General features: G+C 42.1%; 1 protein-coding gene across 3 annotated transcripts in view; it reads right to left on the bottom strand.

The window, feature by feature from the left end:
* sgcd (sarcoglycan, delta (dystrophin-associated glycoprotein)) overlaps nt 1-16,395 on the bottom strand; it is a 362,364-nt gene that overhangs the window by 77,640 nt on the left and 268,329 nt on the right. For all 3 annotated transcript variants that reach the window (XM_074672035.1, XM_074672036.1, XM_074672034.1), the window contains one exon: nt 3,669-3,770. In XM_074672035.1, the coding sequence (XP_074528136.1) occupies nt 3,669-3,770 (102 nt within the window). The remainder of the gene's footprint in view (nt 1-3,668; nt 3,771-16,395) is intronic.

Below are 16,395 nucleotides of genomic sequence, written 5' to 3'. Positions count from 1 at the left end.
TTGAAACTTTCTCTGATAGACTGATCTTAACTTTTAGAACTACACAGGACTCGAAATCCCGCTCATTGATTTCTCTTGGTCTCTTTACTTTGACATTTTGAGCTTTTTTGATTCATTACCATAACTGAACCCTCATCCTGTTGTATCAGACCAAAAACTTTGATTTTTCATCCATTCAGACTTTAAACAAACTATTTTTTCCCTCAGTTTCAAGTTGTCTTTAACATTTATGATGTCAAAGCCCAGTCTGTCTGCGTTTATATTTGTGAATATGCACACACTCCTCAGAAACACTCCTCCAGACGTGGCTGTCATCTGACTGTTTATTCGCACCGTGATGTCAAACTGAGAGCATGTTGTGCTTGTTTGAGTCAGAGCTGATCTTGGCTGCAGCCTGCATGATGCTAGCTGTCAAAACACAACCACAGTCAGTCCTCTTCCATCTGTCCCTCCGTTTGTGTCTCTATTTCCACGGCTGCTGACTCTCACACCTCTCATCCCCACCTCAGAGCTTCTCCAGCTCAATCCCCCATCCTCCCAGGTCCCCTAAAACAGCAGACACAAAGTCAATGCTTATCAGAGAGACTGGATTGTGCATTTGAATCAATCCTACAGGAAAACTTGTGCAGAACTCATGCTGTGAACACGTCCAGCTCAGAGTCCTGCAGGTGTTTGTTTCCCCACAGAGGCCACCTGCTGTGGACCAGGTGCTCTGATGGAGCCATATGCTTCCTGTCATGATGTCATCCCTCTTCTTGCCTTTTATTGGCGTGACATAATGAGACATGCCACAGAATCCTCTGAGGTCCTAGCAGACTCTGTGTCACAACAGGATCTTCCGTAGCATCTGCCTACACAATAGAAGCGTCTGCGTGGTCTCATTTTGTCACTTTGTGTCAAGAGAAGATGCCACGGCGAGCCACAGCAGTGCTCATCTCGTCTTGTCTGTTCTGATTCATAAAGACGTTATACGTCATCGGTCAGACAGAGCGTGCAGCGTCACAGAACAAAGAAAGTACAGTCTGCATGCTTGTTGTCAGTCAGCTGTGCTGAGTTAGACTTCAAGCTTAGAGGAGGAACTCTGCTCATCGGAAGGGCTGAGCTGTGCAGAGGAAGAACTGTAAAAGCATTCATCAGAAAATCATATGAAAGATTACACAAAAATGCTCCTTTTTTTCTCTCTTTTTTAGGTCTGCTCAGAGCTTATAGTTTTCATTTGGTGAGGCTTTGAAAAGCTAAAACACTGCCAGGCCATGCCCTTAATCTGGAGAGGTAGGCTTGGCTTGGTTTCACATGTTTCCATGTTTACTCTGGATGCACAGCTATGGCTGCTCACAGAACCACTAAAGTTCAAGCCTACAAATTTGATCCAGGAAGTGAGGTGCCTGCTGATGCTCAGACTATGTTTGCAGCATGATGTTTCTGAATGGTTATCTTCTGAGCTATGTATCTCGATATTTCATTTTTTTGTTTGTCAATGATTGTGTTTGCAAGTGAAGCAAATGAGGAACAGCAAAAAAACTTGCAGTTTCATTGATTGTCCACTTAACTAACCACTAACTCCAAATACTTATCTCTTAGAACCTGAATTAAAACAGATGTTTTCACAGCCTGTTTGAAACAGCAGTTTAAGTGTGTAAGTTCATTTTGGACTCGCAGCTGCAAAAGGATTAACCTTGATCAAACTCACCCATTTTAGTTACAATGAGGAAATGTGCAAATGTGTGGCTAGACAAGTTTTAAAAAACCTTCTTTAGTTCAGGTACATTTACTTTGAGGAAATATAACTTAAAGAGGGAGTATTGTGCTTTGTTTGTCTTTATTCTGTCCCTCCCGTGCCTTCGCAGAATCTTTAAATGATTTAGAGCTCAAATAAATCTCTATTTTCCTCTCTCTAGTGTTTCAGAAAGCCCTTATTTCAGCCTCTGCGTGACACACTTGGTTTTAGCTGCTGTCTCTTTGAGGCTCCCCGCTCCACAAACCTCCTTCACTCTGATTGGCCAGCCCTCTGAAGGCCTGTTAAGGGATGGAGTTATGGGCAGACTCCAGGGATTTCTGCAACACATGAGTATATAGAGGTTTGAAAATCTGCACACTTCTTTATGTCCTCATGCTTTTAGCTTGCTAGCTAACCACATACTGCTTGTAATCTGTCTGTACAGCTAACAGCTACCAGTGAAGATCTCATTTTCTCATTCTTCTCTTTCCAACTGAGGTGGATTTGGAGAAACATTGGCCTGAACATTTGGACTAATTTCCTCCAGGACCGGCTCACCAACTTTTCCCAGAAAGCTCAATGCTCAGCCAAACAGCTCAGGTCTGTGCCCAGCCTTCCTGAAAACCAGCCTATTTAATACTGAAATCTGCGCCAAGCATTTTGCATATTCTCTGTAGTTTTATATTTGATCAACTTTTTGTGATCCTCGTCAAAAAACCTTGAGTGAGTAGCGTGAAAAATGTGTGTAGTGTGCAGGAAAAAATCTGCACGACTTGCGCTCAGGCCTTCTTCAGCTCACTGTCACTTGTTCAAGGTTCCTCAAACACACTGCCTTTGCTGGAATCTCTTTAATACTGCTTTACAGTCCCAGGATGATGGACACAAGCAGCTAAAGTGGCTCCGACTCCTCTCTCTCAGCTTGCCTTTGGGGAAAGAGTGACACCAGGACATCAGGAGGAAGACTGGGCTTCAACTTGTGCTCTGAAGAATCGCTCCCTGTGGAGGTTTTTACTCCGAGCTGGCACAAAGGCAGCCCCACAGCTTACAAGACAGACTACATATCCTATCTGACCCAGGTCTGTCAGGATCCCCCAGGAGGAGGAGGTGGAGCAGACACTTGAGCTTCTTGCCTGACACTCTGAAAATGTGTTAGGAGAGAGGGATGGTTTCCTCTCTTTGGTGAACATGTGGAACCTTTTCTTATTTATGTTAGGGTGGGCACTGAGGCCTGGGCAAAAAGGTTTTAAGCTGTGTTAGAGCCACATTCAGGCATTTCATGAAATCAATGCTGGCTAAAGCACTGACGTCCAGTTGAAGTCGCCAAAGGATCACCTCACATGCTTTGACTGGGCTGTAGTATTCAGACTTAAAGACTTATACTCACACCCCCATAAGACCGAGTCACTCTGTTAATTTATTTGATTTAACTCAAAGAAAGGCTACCTTTGATTCTGTTCTGTATCTTCAGACATAGAATTAAAAATGCAGCATTGGACATTTAGATTTAAAGTGGGTAAAGTTTTAAATCATTCAGTAATCATTTGAATGAATCTCTCAGTCTGCTCTGAACGGCAGCTTTCACACCCTTTTTTTCAATTACAGGCACTTTATGACATCACAAATTGTCAGAACTCTGTTGTAATGTTGCTAGGCAGAATTTGGAAGAGCTGGCCAATCAGAAGAAAGTGGGCCTGTAGGGAGGGGGGCCTTAAAGAGACAGTACCAGAAACCCTATTTGTCAGTTACTTGTTCGCGGGAGTTAAATCATTTCTATGAGTTATTTACATGTAAAAAAAAAAAAAAGTGATTAGATGCAAGCTCTTGTCAGATTCTATAAATGATGAAAATTATGCAGTGCTACATTGTTGAATAGAGCAAGTTTAATGTGTTTAATGTGTGTCTGAATTGAACACAGCAGAGTGTTGGAGTGTGTGAAGACATTGAGACTTACGGGTTTGGATTGGATTTCTTTGGCATAGAGGGGTTGGAGGAACTCAGACTCCCCTTCCAGTTTCAGGCCCTTCTCTGTTATTCTCAGCTTGCCCATGCCGTCCTGTGAGGAGAGAAACACACAGGCTCAGTGAGGTCTGAGGAGTTTATCACATATTTAAAACAAATAAAACAGAAACAACAGCTAGAAACAAGAAAAGACTCAGTGGTGGATCCATGAAATTCCAAGAGCAAGGACTCAGTGAATTCCTTTTTGCATCATCCTCCCAGAGACTTCTGCAAGTTTGCTCAGTTTGATGACCCCGCCGTTCAACCTCAAGATTTGCACAAACCAGGTTTAAAGAAAAATATATCAAGTTGGTGTTACAAAGAGTCAGTAGAAAAAGACACTTAAATTACTGATAGTGTTTGGAAATCACCATCAATGGCATGCACAGACTTTCCTAAGGGCAGGGCACACTTATATGATGTAAATCTAAATCACTGTATCATTGGTGTCAACGTCAGTGGCTTAAAGTTACCGGCGACTGCATCTTGGACTGAGCCTATTGATACAAGTAAGTGGTTGAGAATTAAGCAAAGGAAGCTAATAAATATCAGGCTTTCGAAACAGAGAGCAAACCATTCTTTGTTTAAAAACTTCTGCTGAGAGCTGAATCCAGCCACCAGCTGCACGCAGAAAAGTTTCCCACAATAACAAAAAGTTTGGGAGGAATCTACAGACACAGCTACCAAGAGTTTCTTCTGCTGATGCCTGTGCCTCCAACCAGGCTTGTGCACATATGCAGCTGCATCTGGAGTTTGAGAATGTATAGCTCTAGGATTCACTGACTTCCAAACAAAAACATTCGGATAGACACAGTTTTTGCACATAGATGGCAAAAATCTTCATCTAGATCAGGTACACTCAGCAAATACCATTATCTGTCCATTTAATTTCTCAGAAATTCTGCAAAAATGGGCAATGGTGGCACATTTTTGGTCTTTGGTCTGAAATTACACAGTTGAGTAAAGTTTGTGCAAGAAACGTAAGTCTTGAATTGATCTTTCAGTTTTTCTTTCACTGAAACTTTTTGTAAAACATGATCCTGGCAACACAGTTGGTGATGATTTCAAACTTTCTTTACGTGATGATTAAAAAGTTTTAAAAGGGCTACAGGAGCACAAAAAGACCTCATTAAACTGATTGTATACAAAGAACAGCCTCAGTTGCAGGAAGCTAACCAGCAGGGAGAGTGGAATGGAAGAAATTTTCAAATGGTTTCGTATTTCTTTGCTTCTATTTTCCCATCTTCAAAGACTTTCAGAATGAGTCACTGCAGCATGCACAGGCACACACAACATGACTCCTGACTGAGTTTTCTCCTCTTCCTAGTCCACATGATGCCAGACTCTGATCAGGAATTACCACCTGAATCCAACACCTGTAGTTTTACGTCTGACATCTGCAGTTTGATAACACACACCTGTTATTTACCTGTGTGGCTCCACGGCTGCACAGCGAGGGCTTAAAGTTTATCAGAGACAAAGATGAGATTTATTTTCACGCCCTCAGGTACAAACTCTGATCACTATACAGGGATTATATCTAATCTCTCCCTGCACAGTCGATCAGCTAACTATAATCTCTGTTAATCTGTTTTAATGCACAGATGGTGGTTCATATCTAGCTCTTGCATAGGTGTTACAAACAGAGGCTAACACTGTGCAGATGTGTACTTATTCTGGCTCAAACATGTCACTTCCTGTTGACACAATAACAAGCATATTAAAAAGAAGTGATGGCATGCTACGCTTCAGTTCCATGATATAAAATCTGACTTTCTTCCACTGTTTCTGCAGCTTTGAGGCCTCAAAGAGCACAGAGCAACATTTGTTTCTGAAAAACAAAGATCTAACTCTGCAGGGCTTCTTTCTGCTCTGCTGTCAGACTCCAAGAACAACAGTGTCCGTCTGTCAGTGTCAGGAAAACAAGCTCTGCCAGTGGACGTACATTGTTTGAAGGATCAGTTCACAGTCTTTACAGCACTGACTGGCTCCTGCAGCTTTTTACTTACAGTGAAAACTCTGCAGATGATCCTGAACTCAGCATCGTGACCTTTCTTTAACCATCTCAAAACTGCACGTGAAGCTCAGCTGACTGCTGATATCAAATACAAAAAACAAAAAGTAGAAACAGCTCCTATGCTTTGCCAATACAGCAACACAGGGGTCACAGGCTGGAGCTTATTCTAGCAGTGATTTGGTGCAAGTGACTAGACGGCAAACACTCACATCCACAGGAAGTTAAGAGAGAACATTTTAACTCATCACAGAAAGACTTCTGCCCAGCTGTGGTTGGAACCACAAGTTTTCATCTCTTAACCTCTCTGCAGAGCTCTTTCCACTTTCGAGAGAAAGATAAAGCTTTTATCAGACCTCCCACCCTCCAGTAACATTTCTAAGCTCCTCCTGGGGAATCCCAAGGCGATCCCAGGTAAGAGGGGATTTCTAATCTGTCCCCTGTGCTCTGGGTCTGCCCTGAGGTCTCCTCCATGTTGGTAGTGCATGAACCACCTCAACTGATACCTCTTGTGCTCTGGTTCCTCACTTGTGTTGTACAAACTTTCAGATCCACATCGCTGGACCAAAGCTTCAGCTAAATGACAACATTTGAGAGTCAGACAGCCATTGGAAGTGACTGTTTTGGACAGCAATTAAACGAGTAACTGACCAACACCAGTACGATTTGCCGTTCTCAACTGTACCCTAAAACCAGAGGTGAAAACCCAGTTAAATTTTTAAATATATTACATACATCTCACGTGTGCAAAAAGTGACCAAATGATCACTTGAAATTAAGCTCCCATACATTTGAAAATTTTGGTGTATTTCCTGGATTGTTGTAAGTTGATGCATTTTAGAGGTCTGCGGAGGTAGGGACCTGACGGTGGAGGTCTGCAGTCAGACTGTCCTGGCCGAATTCAACTCCACCTGCTTCATGGCTGCCCTGTGAGGAAAACTTTAAAATCAGAAGAAGCCAGCAGTTAATCTAAACTTTTAGCATGCCTCAAAGACTTATGGACCTGGTTGAGTGGGAAATTTCTTATTCCTGAACTCAGAGATCACTGAAGTTGTTGTTCTTGGACCTAAACAACTAAGAGGCTTTCTCTGACCAGATCACCACCTTGGATGACATCAGCCTGGCATTAGGCACCACTGTTAGGAACCTGGGAGTTATTTTGGATCAAAACTCGTTCTTTAACTCCTCAAAACCCATTATGTATTGTGATTCCTACATATGAATCCATGTGTAATGACGTTTAAGTCACAGGCAATAATTGATTTGAACTGTTGTCATTACCATAAGTCTTCAACTATTTGAGCAAAGAAAAAAATCAAATAGTTCCTGAAAGAAGAGAAGATAAGCTTTCTGGGCATGATATCTGACTCTTTCAATGACAAAATAACAAAAAAAGTCCAGGTGGCCTGGATGATACTTGGGTGATAAAGGGGTAACACTCACATTCCACCAATTTCGAGGACATCCTTTTTTCATCGTCATACATCAGAAAAATCAGACACTAGATCACATTTCATGTGCATATCTTTTATCTTATTGTCCAGACAAGTCTATAAGGACTCTTCAGCTAGTTCAGAATGCTGCAGTTCTGGTACTGACTGGGACCAGAAGGAGAGCCACCATCTCTACACTGGCTATACACCTATAAAATCTCATTTAAAATCCTTCTTTTGACTTCTTAACGGCAATGGAACATCCTATCTTACAGATCACATAAATAAAGACAAATATGTCGAAGTAAAGCAGGTTTGGAAAAAAATAGGTCCATTCCACAGAGTAGATGCTGCTGAAATGCAAAAAAAAGCTGAACATGCAACTTCACACGGCCTCATCCCGCCCGGTTGGAAGAATTTAATTTGACCTGAAGTTCTGTTTTCCAAGCCTTCTCCAACATAATTACAACTTCAACTAGAAACAAGTTGAGTCAGAGTTAAAACTGCATCCTGCACTAATTCAATAAGTCAACACCCTCATATTTTCTGCTCAGCCTTGTTTACTTTTTCTGACAGGGGCCCAAAGGAGAAATTTAGTTCCTCTCTGGAAGCAGAGCTCATTTAAACACTGAATCCTTATGCATGCAGCATTTGGAAAATTAAGTGAAGTATTTTAAGGCGGCAGGCATAGAATATTATAGCAGCAACCCCAAGGCTAGAAAGTGACAGAGTGAACTTCTCTCTCTGCAGGAAAAAGCAAACAGAGTGAAAAATAACATCCAAATAAAACGAAACTCCTTGTTTCTCTAGAAGAAAAAGCAGAGGATGCAGTTTAGCATGTGTTTCAATCTGCAGAGATAAGACGACTGGCTATGACTCTTCACTCTTCACACAGCCTTTAACTGTAGTATAAAAACAGCTTCTCAGAGAAGACACTTCAGAGTGATACAAGACAGAGAAACAGAGGGGAAACAGCCAGCCATCAGCTCATGTGATCTTGCTCTAAAAACGCCTTTTTTTTTCTCTCCCCGCTGCGTTTGATCCCTCAGGTTCTGATGAGCAAATGGAGATCAAGACCCCCAGAAATCCCAAAGTAGCCAAGGACTGTTTTCAAGCCTCCTCGATGTAATCCTTCCCCCACTGGGTAAAAAGTATTAAAACCCTCACACAGCAGAGGTAGCAGGGGGTTGAGTCTTGGACGTGTGCTGATTGTGAATCCACCTCAGGTGGAAATCAGCGGGCCTGTCGGAGACGGCCGGCAGACGTTATTTAAACTCAATTTCCGACTCTTTGATGACGTAAACCCGCTGTAAGAATGGAAACATACATTTCCCTCTACTTGGAGCTTCTAAAGAAAAAATTCTTGGATTCAGTTCCTGGCAGACATTTGGATATGCATCAGAGGAAGGCAAAGGTTCCTTTAAAACCAGAAAATATTGTCTGAGTGCTGCAGGTTTCTTTCTGTCCATTCTTTTACAAGTACATTAAACTAGACTAAACTAGACTAAACTAAACTAAACTAAAGGGAGAAAAGCAGCTCATATCATTATTTATCCAGCCATGACTCAATGCCAATCAGCAGATCTGAGAGCACTGACTCTGGTTTCTCTGGACTGCAAAGATGCTGAAAATTTGAGCAGGGGGCAGACTTGAGGGTCAGAAACTGTCCAAAACCAAATCCAAAACCAAGTCCAAAAAAGCACATGAGGATCTAACAACACCAGGGAGGAAACACAGAGACTACAAGGTAACGTCACAGAGGGAGGGAAACAAACGTGGGTAGGTAGTAAAACTATCACAGACATAGAGAGAGAAAGAAGAACACAATAAAACAGAAATCACTTTAGACCTTAAAATTACAAACAAACAAACAAAAATGAAAATACACATGCAAAGCAATCAACACATGGGAGGCTCAAAAAGTGTGTGTTGGGCTTTGGATTTGAAGTACCAATGCCAATCAGACTGAACATGTGCAGATTTTCTCAATATATATTTTTATGTAGTATGAATTTTTGAATCTGTCTGTAAACTAATCGAAGCACTTAGTTCCAAAAAATAGTACTGGATCTTCTTGAAATGATGAGGTCATCACATAAGGATCTTTAAACTCGTTCATGAAAGGTTTGAGTGGCAGGACCTCAAGTACAAAACTCTACCAACATTTTACCCCAAATCATCATTCAACATCGTTTGATGTGTATTTCAAATGCGTCTAGACTGACTGCTGAAGTGCAGCAACAGTTGCACACTTTGTTGAAAGGCAGTCAGCTGATTCAGCAGCACAAGCACAACACAGTAGTCTAGCATTGTTACTGTTGTTGTTGTCTAATTTTAGGCAGTTTAAGTTGTCATACTGAAAGTGTAACACACAAAGTGTGTGATGCCAGCATTTCCACTGAAAACTCCAGCTTGCTGATTACACATCAACAGTGGCTGCTGTGTGTCAGAAAAATTCCACCCTGGAGGCCTTTTTCAAAGGTTTTGGGTCGGCTAAAACGCCATTCTCATGTAGAAAAAGAGGTCAAAAGGCAACAGTACCTTTGTATTTCTTCCTGAAACTGTTGTTGTGTAAACAGCCCATTGGACAAAGGCTGAAATCAGGGTTTTCTCTAGCAACAGGGAGAGAAAAATAAACATTGAAGCAGAAACTCAAGTTCAGGGTTAAAGCTGCAATCTTCAGTGCATCTTGACACATTTCATTTGAGTGAATGGGTGAAATATTTAAAGCTAGAACAGACAAAGAAAGAATGCTAAAGAGGAAATTTGAGGTGACTCAAGGAAATGGATTTTCAGCTTTCAGCACCATGGACAGAGACACATGCAGAAAACTCATCAGAAAGACTGTCCTGTTGTTGTTAGTTTTTTATTCATTTATTTTTCAAATCTTATATTTCTTGTTATTTTGGCTTAATGGGATCATCATGTGACCCTTTTTTTGGTGTAGTCAAACATTACTCACTGTAGTTCACTGTAAAGCTTTGGTTTTATACCGTCATGCTGATAGTCTTCCTTTCACTTGACATCCGCTAAAGTCATGTGTCCTTGAGCCAGCCATTGTTTGAAATAGTTATGTACATCCCACAGTTTGTGTGATTTGCTTTGTTACCAGAGGAAATAGTCTTAAAAAACAGGAAAGAATACAGAAAAATTATGTGGAATTCTGGTAATAATTAAACAGAGTTTAAAATCACAAAATAAAGTTGTGGACATTACAGTTAAAGTTACAGTTAAAAAAACAGGGTAATATTTGGCAGTGTACATTTGGATTACAGTTAAACATGTAATTTTAGTCTAGCATTCATGTTAGAAGCGAGTAGAGTCTAAATAGTGTGCTGTTTTGATGTGTTTCTGTAGCTGATGAATTGGTAGTGTTCCTGTCACAATGAAGCTGATTCACAAGCTCCTGACATAAACTGAGCAGATTTGTGAATGAATGTTGGTGTTTCTGTGACAGTGGGTATGAGAGTGGATTGCTCCCAGTCTGACCCTGAGTGAGTCACCAGCAGAGATGGAGCGCAGAGAGAGAAATAGTCATCCTCTGCTGAGACACCCAGTTCTGACAATAAAACAGAGACTCTGAAAAGTAAATGTTTTCATACAGGCCATGTTTCCTCTCCTCAGAGTCTAAGAGTGAAAGAAAAAGAGAGGAAAGACAGACAGAGAAACAAAGAGCCAAACTAAGACTGAGCGGTTTGTTAATCCACCTGCAGCCATCAGCCGTGGTATCACAATCTTCATCTGAGAAACTGAAATCAGCTGCACTGTCTGCAGCTTGTTTCTTCTCTCTCTTCATGCAGAGAGCAGAGCGCTGCAGCCGCCACAGCCAGGCAAGCGGGCCATGAATAATTCAGGAGAGCTCTAACAGGACAGACACCTCCTAGCACTCAGGTGTACCTCCATACCTCCACTCTCTCCTCTCCCTCTTCTAACACTGATTATCCTGTCTGTTCGCTCTGGATTCCTCTCACTCATCTCTGACAGTCCCTAAAAATCTAACCTTACTTTTCTCTCTTTATTGTCCCTGTTTCCATCCTTCCACTTCTGTCTTTGTCAGTTCACATCAGCTGGAAGGATCTATTTTTAGATTTTTGTGTCAAAACAGAAGATATATAGATTTTCTCTCATGGTGTCAGTCTGAGGGGAGTTACCTTGAAAGGAGAGCTTTGCAAACTACAAACTAGGACATGAACCAAAAGCAATGATAACAGTGTTGCACAAAGTTAAAGACATAGTCACCAAATCAACACCAAATCACTGTTCAGCATTAAAAGCAAAAAACTCAAACTAATAGACTTGGTCATATTTTTAATTCAAACTGAAGTTCAAACTTGAAAAAAACTGTCACCATATTACGTATTTTTATCATCACTGAGGCTCTCTGGAGCCAAAACGTACAAAATAAGTGCCCACATGGGAGCAAAAATGCACTAAACCACTGCTTAAGAGCCAACATGTGTGCTAAAGTGCACTCTTGAGAGCGAAATGTGCTTAAGTGCCCTTTTGGGATCCAAAACGTGCACAGAGTCCCTGCTTGGAGCCAAAATGTCCAATCAAGTGTGCTTTTGGAATCCAAAATGCACACAAGAGTGTCCTTTGGGAGCCAAATGCAGATCAATGCCAAAATGCCTGCTTGGGAGCCAAACTGTGTACTAAAGTGCACTCTTGGAATCCAAAGTGCACTCTTAAGTGCCCACTTAGAGGCCAATGTGAGCTAAAGTGCCCATTTGGGATCCAAAACATGAACAACCTGCATAGAGCCACAACTAAGTGCCCTCTTGAGATCCAAATCAGCATCGTAGTGCCCTCTTGGCTGAGGAACATGGAAAAACAAGTCTAAACTTCTCTTGAAAACACATGGAACTTAGTGGAACTTCATTTCGCCCCTGTCCTTCAAAAATATTTTGCATGCCACTGTTCAGTAACTATTAAACCAAGTCCATCAACACTGGATCCCCAAAGTCCTTGGATCTCTCGGAAGTACTGCCCCCCAAGGCTGTTTTCAGGGGTTAACTTATGCTCCAGTTCTAAGTTTCTACTAAAGTTCCAACAATTTTAAAAACTGTTGATTCTCTTTCTGTAACTTTTTTTTACAAGCATCTTATAATTTGCAGCATCTTCAGACACTGAAGATAACTATCCTTAAGCCAGTGAAAAACAAAAGCAATCATGGGAAAGTTTTGCTGAGAAGAAGACTTCAGCCCTTGGCAGCTTCCCTTCTCTTCCTGGCTCTTTGTTTAGTTTGTGTAACTTCTCTTTGTTCTGCAGATAACCATCCAAACACCTTGAATCCAGCAAACTTTTTCAGTGTGTAGGAGTCTGCAGGCATGGATTTAACCTCCCGACATGCAGAAGTGTGATTATGTGTGCAGCATGCAGGAGTCTGACGTGTAATATTCTCCCCAGAGCCCACAGACGTCTATATTTGCTTTAGCCTGGGGTGGCGGCTTGATGCATATCGATGCAGACGCTCAATAATAGGCCAAGAGCTCTGCATTATTGACAGCAGCGACTCCCAGTTCGCCGAGGATGTCGGCCTCAGAGAGGGAGACAGAGGCGGGGAGATGGTCGAGATAGAGAAGCAGTGATGAATACAGGCAGAGGGCAGACATGAACAAAAGGATCCTCTGTTACATCAGTCCTCATATTCACTCTGCAGACCCCCCTCAGTGTGCTGCAGCACGCCCAGCTGGGCCACATATATCTGAGGAATAACAGAAGGAACGCAGGCACAAACCTTATTTACAAGACAGATGTTTGGTCCTGGGCTCACACGCACAGAAACAGCCAGGTAAACACACACACACACACACACACACACACACACACACACACACACACACACAAATATATATATATATATATATATATATATATATATAAACACAATAAATTCTCCATAACCATCAGGCTAACATAGTGGTGACAGTGCAGTGGAGGCACGCAGCTTTGAGTATAGATCAATTTAGCCCTTGTTGCAGCTCATGCTGTTGGAGAGAGAGATGGAGGGAGAGGTAAAGAAAGGGATAAAGAGAGGAGGGAGGGACAACTTATAAACATGTAAAACAGTGAATGCCAAAGCCTGAGGTGGAGAGAGTACACCACTTTCTTTTATGTGCCTACATGAGGAGCGTTATAAGCAAACTGTAAATATTACATCACAATCTTCCACCATTTTTACTGCCTCCCGTCAGCTTTGACTGCAGCGCTCCCTGTGGTATTCAACTAGGATTCAACTCTTTCTCATGAGCACAAACACCCACTGCGATAAAGACATGACACATATCAAGGCATCTTGATCATCTTTTTAACTCTACTTTTCTTTGTTTGGACCACTTTTCCCAGGATGCAAAGGAACAAGGTAATGTATTTATTTGAATTTTCAAAGGTGAAAACCTTTTTTCCATTTATGAATTTATGAATGTTTAGTTTATTGAGCTGCATCAAAAGACAGGTTGTTTCTTACTCGCTCCCAAAATCAGGCTTTTTGCTCTCTGTTGTCATGGTGTTGTGTTGGAGCGCGGTGACCCTTTTTATCACGGTCTTTATCATCTTTTTTTAACTCTACCTTTCTTTGTTCAGACCACTTTCCCCACAATGTAAAGGGACAAGGTAATGTATTTATTTAAATTTCAAAGGTGAAAACCTTTCTTCCATTTGTGAATTTAAGAATCTTTAGTTTATTGAGCTGTGTCAAAAGATGGGTTGTTCCTTCCTTGCTCCCAAAATGAGGCTTTTTGCTCTCTGTTGTCATGGTGTTGTGTTGGGGCGAGGTGACCCTTTTTATCATGGTCATCTCCCTCTTCCAGGTGAAATTTGCTCATGCTGAATGCCAACCTGGGACTGGATTGTAACCCCAATATCTAGGTGTGTCTTTTGAGCTTGCTCAGTCCATTCTGGGTCTGACTTAGCAGTTTACATGCATCATAATAGTCTGAGCTTGTACTGAAGCTGTAAACGTACTGACTGTTGCCTACTCTTCTGTAAAGACAATAGTGATCAACTGTCCTAGAGGTGTCTCAAAAGAGAAGAGAAAAATGCCTTCACATAACAATTCAACCCAGAAGGTGGAGCTGGAGCACTTTAATCCCCTCGGTTGGTCAAAAGAACTGTCAGGACATGAAGTAAACAAAGCTTGATTGGGCTTCGAAACAAAGAGTCATATGTCAGTCACAAAGAAGATGAATAGCTGGTATGTCTTCCATCAATGCTCTTCATTTACTGTGTCTTGCTTTTCTTTCTTGTTGGATTTATCAGAGGGGTATGCTGTGCCACGCTGCCATGCCATGCTGCCACTCCGTCATGCTATTATGTGACTCACGCAGTCATCGGTATCTGGCTTACACACTGCCTTCTCAGAAGGGCAGGGTTGGCTGTGAATAAACACTAACAGGATCAGGCTTCATTAATCCAACATGTACCTAACTGCACTGATCAATATTGGACCGCTTGATGGAAACAGGGATTTAAAAGCCTGTATGTACTTCTGACTTTAGGAGCCCCTTTTCACGCCTGTTTGTCCTTGTTTGAAGACAGTTATTTTCAGATGTGTGCAATGTGGAGAATTTCTGCTTGAAAAGGACAGCATAAGGGGGCGAGGTTGCTAAAATGATGTTTTTTGTCCACGTGAAGGAGTGTGGATCTCGCAAATGGGTCAAGCATAAACTAAGTTTAAGATTTCTAAGACCCACTCTTAAGTGTTTTTAAACTCATTTTAAATCGTGGTTTACAAACAGGTATATACACAAAAATTAGGCTATTTCAAGATAAATCAAAAAACCCTCACAGGGCCTACGTTTACAAGATTCAGAAAAAAGGACTACTCCATGGCTGCAATACGCTACACTGTAGGATACTCACATAGAAGCTGAAGCTCACACGGCCACATTGCCACATTTTGAAGGCTCATTTAAAAGACTTCAGATAATCTGAGCCTAAACTGGGCCACATCATGAGATGAGCTCAAAGACTGTCATGAGTTTATTTTACTTAAAGAAATCTTTAAAAATCCACTTTATTGTTGTGGACACTTGGGAGTCGTCCATCAGCAGCTGCTTGGCCCGCTCTGAGCCACATCCTACATGCTGCTTTGTAGATTTCAGGGATCCAGTTTGTTCCTCTATGACAGCATGCCAGACACAACGCCAACCTTACAATCATTGTAAATAATGCAGCATTGCGGATTAGTGCGATTAAATAACAGCTCATGTAAATCTCAGCCTCCAGGCAGCTTAAACTCTCCTCCAGCACATGTCAGCAAATAAAGCTGAGCCATGTGTTAGCATCAGGTAAACAAACCACTGCCCAGGAGGAGTTGCTCCCTCCTTTATGCTCTCATTTACACGCAGAAGCTGCTTCACTGTTTCAAATTGCAAATGAATACATGAAAGAGAAGCTGTGGCCACCTGTGAGGCCTTCGCCAAAAAGCCCTCCATGAATAAAACGCCGGCCCATTGAGCAGCAACAAAGCGTCTCCTGCAATCCATCCTCGCTCCAATCCTGCAGCGCCGTGCTTCTTTCAATCAGCCTCAGTTGGCCCCGCGAGGCTGCCGTGGCAGGAGCCAACATGGCCGAACTCCAAGGTAATACATTTTTCCAATTGATCCGTTTGATAAGAGAGAAAGTTTTCCCCTCTGGCGCTGCAGTCCGAGCGCAGCGGCACCTGCAGCTCTCCCCACAGGTGAGAGCTGCAACGTCGTGTTGCAACACCCACCGATGCTATCAGTGGAATTGGCTCCAAGATTGCTCTCCACAGCAGCCCCCTCTGCGCCTCTGATTGAGGCCCTCAAAGCAGCAACACATCATCCATCAATGGGATAGTGATGCAGATTGGGGGGGTTCAGAGCCGAGTGAGTGAAAGATGAAAGAAAGGAGAGCACGAGGGGGTGTTGATAAAGTCAGAGAGATAAGACTGAGTGAAATAGATAGTTAAACACAGAGAGCAAGATAAGGGTAAAGAGAAAATGAGACGACGGCGAAAACGTGCTGCAGTGTAAATGAAGCGATGAAGACTCCGAGTGGAGAGGCAGAGGAGGGATGAGCAGCGGAAAGATGAGACTATGGGAAAAAAATCAAGAGAGACTGAGGGAGAAGAGGAGGGAGAGTGTTTGAAAGCCATATTTTTCATTCTGCTCTGGTTTAACATCCACTTTAAGCCTCTGTTCACTGGAGCTAACTCACTCAAAGCTCTAATTTGAAGAGAGCAAAGCTTTTTAAAGCTCCTCCTGTGAAAC

The sequence above is a fragment of the Halichoeres trimaculatus genome, unplaced genomic scaffold (genome assembly GCF_033239565.1).
Source record: "Halichoeres trimaculatus isolate MK-OKI-2021-1 unplaced genomic scaffold, fHalTri1.1 fHalTri1_scaffold_6, whole genome shotgun sequence".
Classification (NCBI taxonomy): domain Eukaryota; kingdom Metazoa; phylum Chordata; class Actinopteri; order Labriformes; family Labridae; genus Halichoeres; species Halichoeres trimaculatus.
Note: the sequence above shows the minus strand (reverse complement) of the source record. Positions and strands in the feature narration are given on the sequence as shown.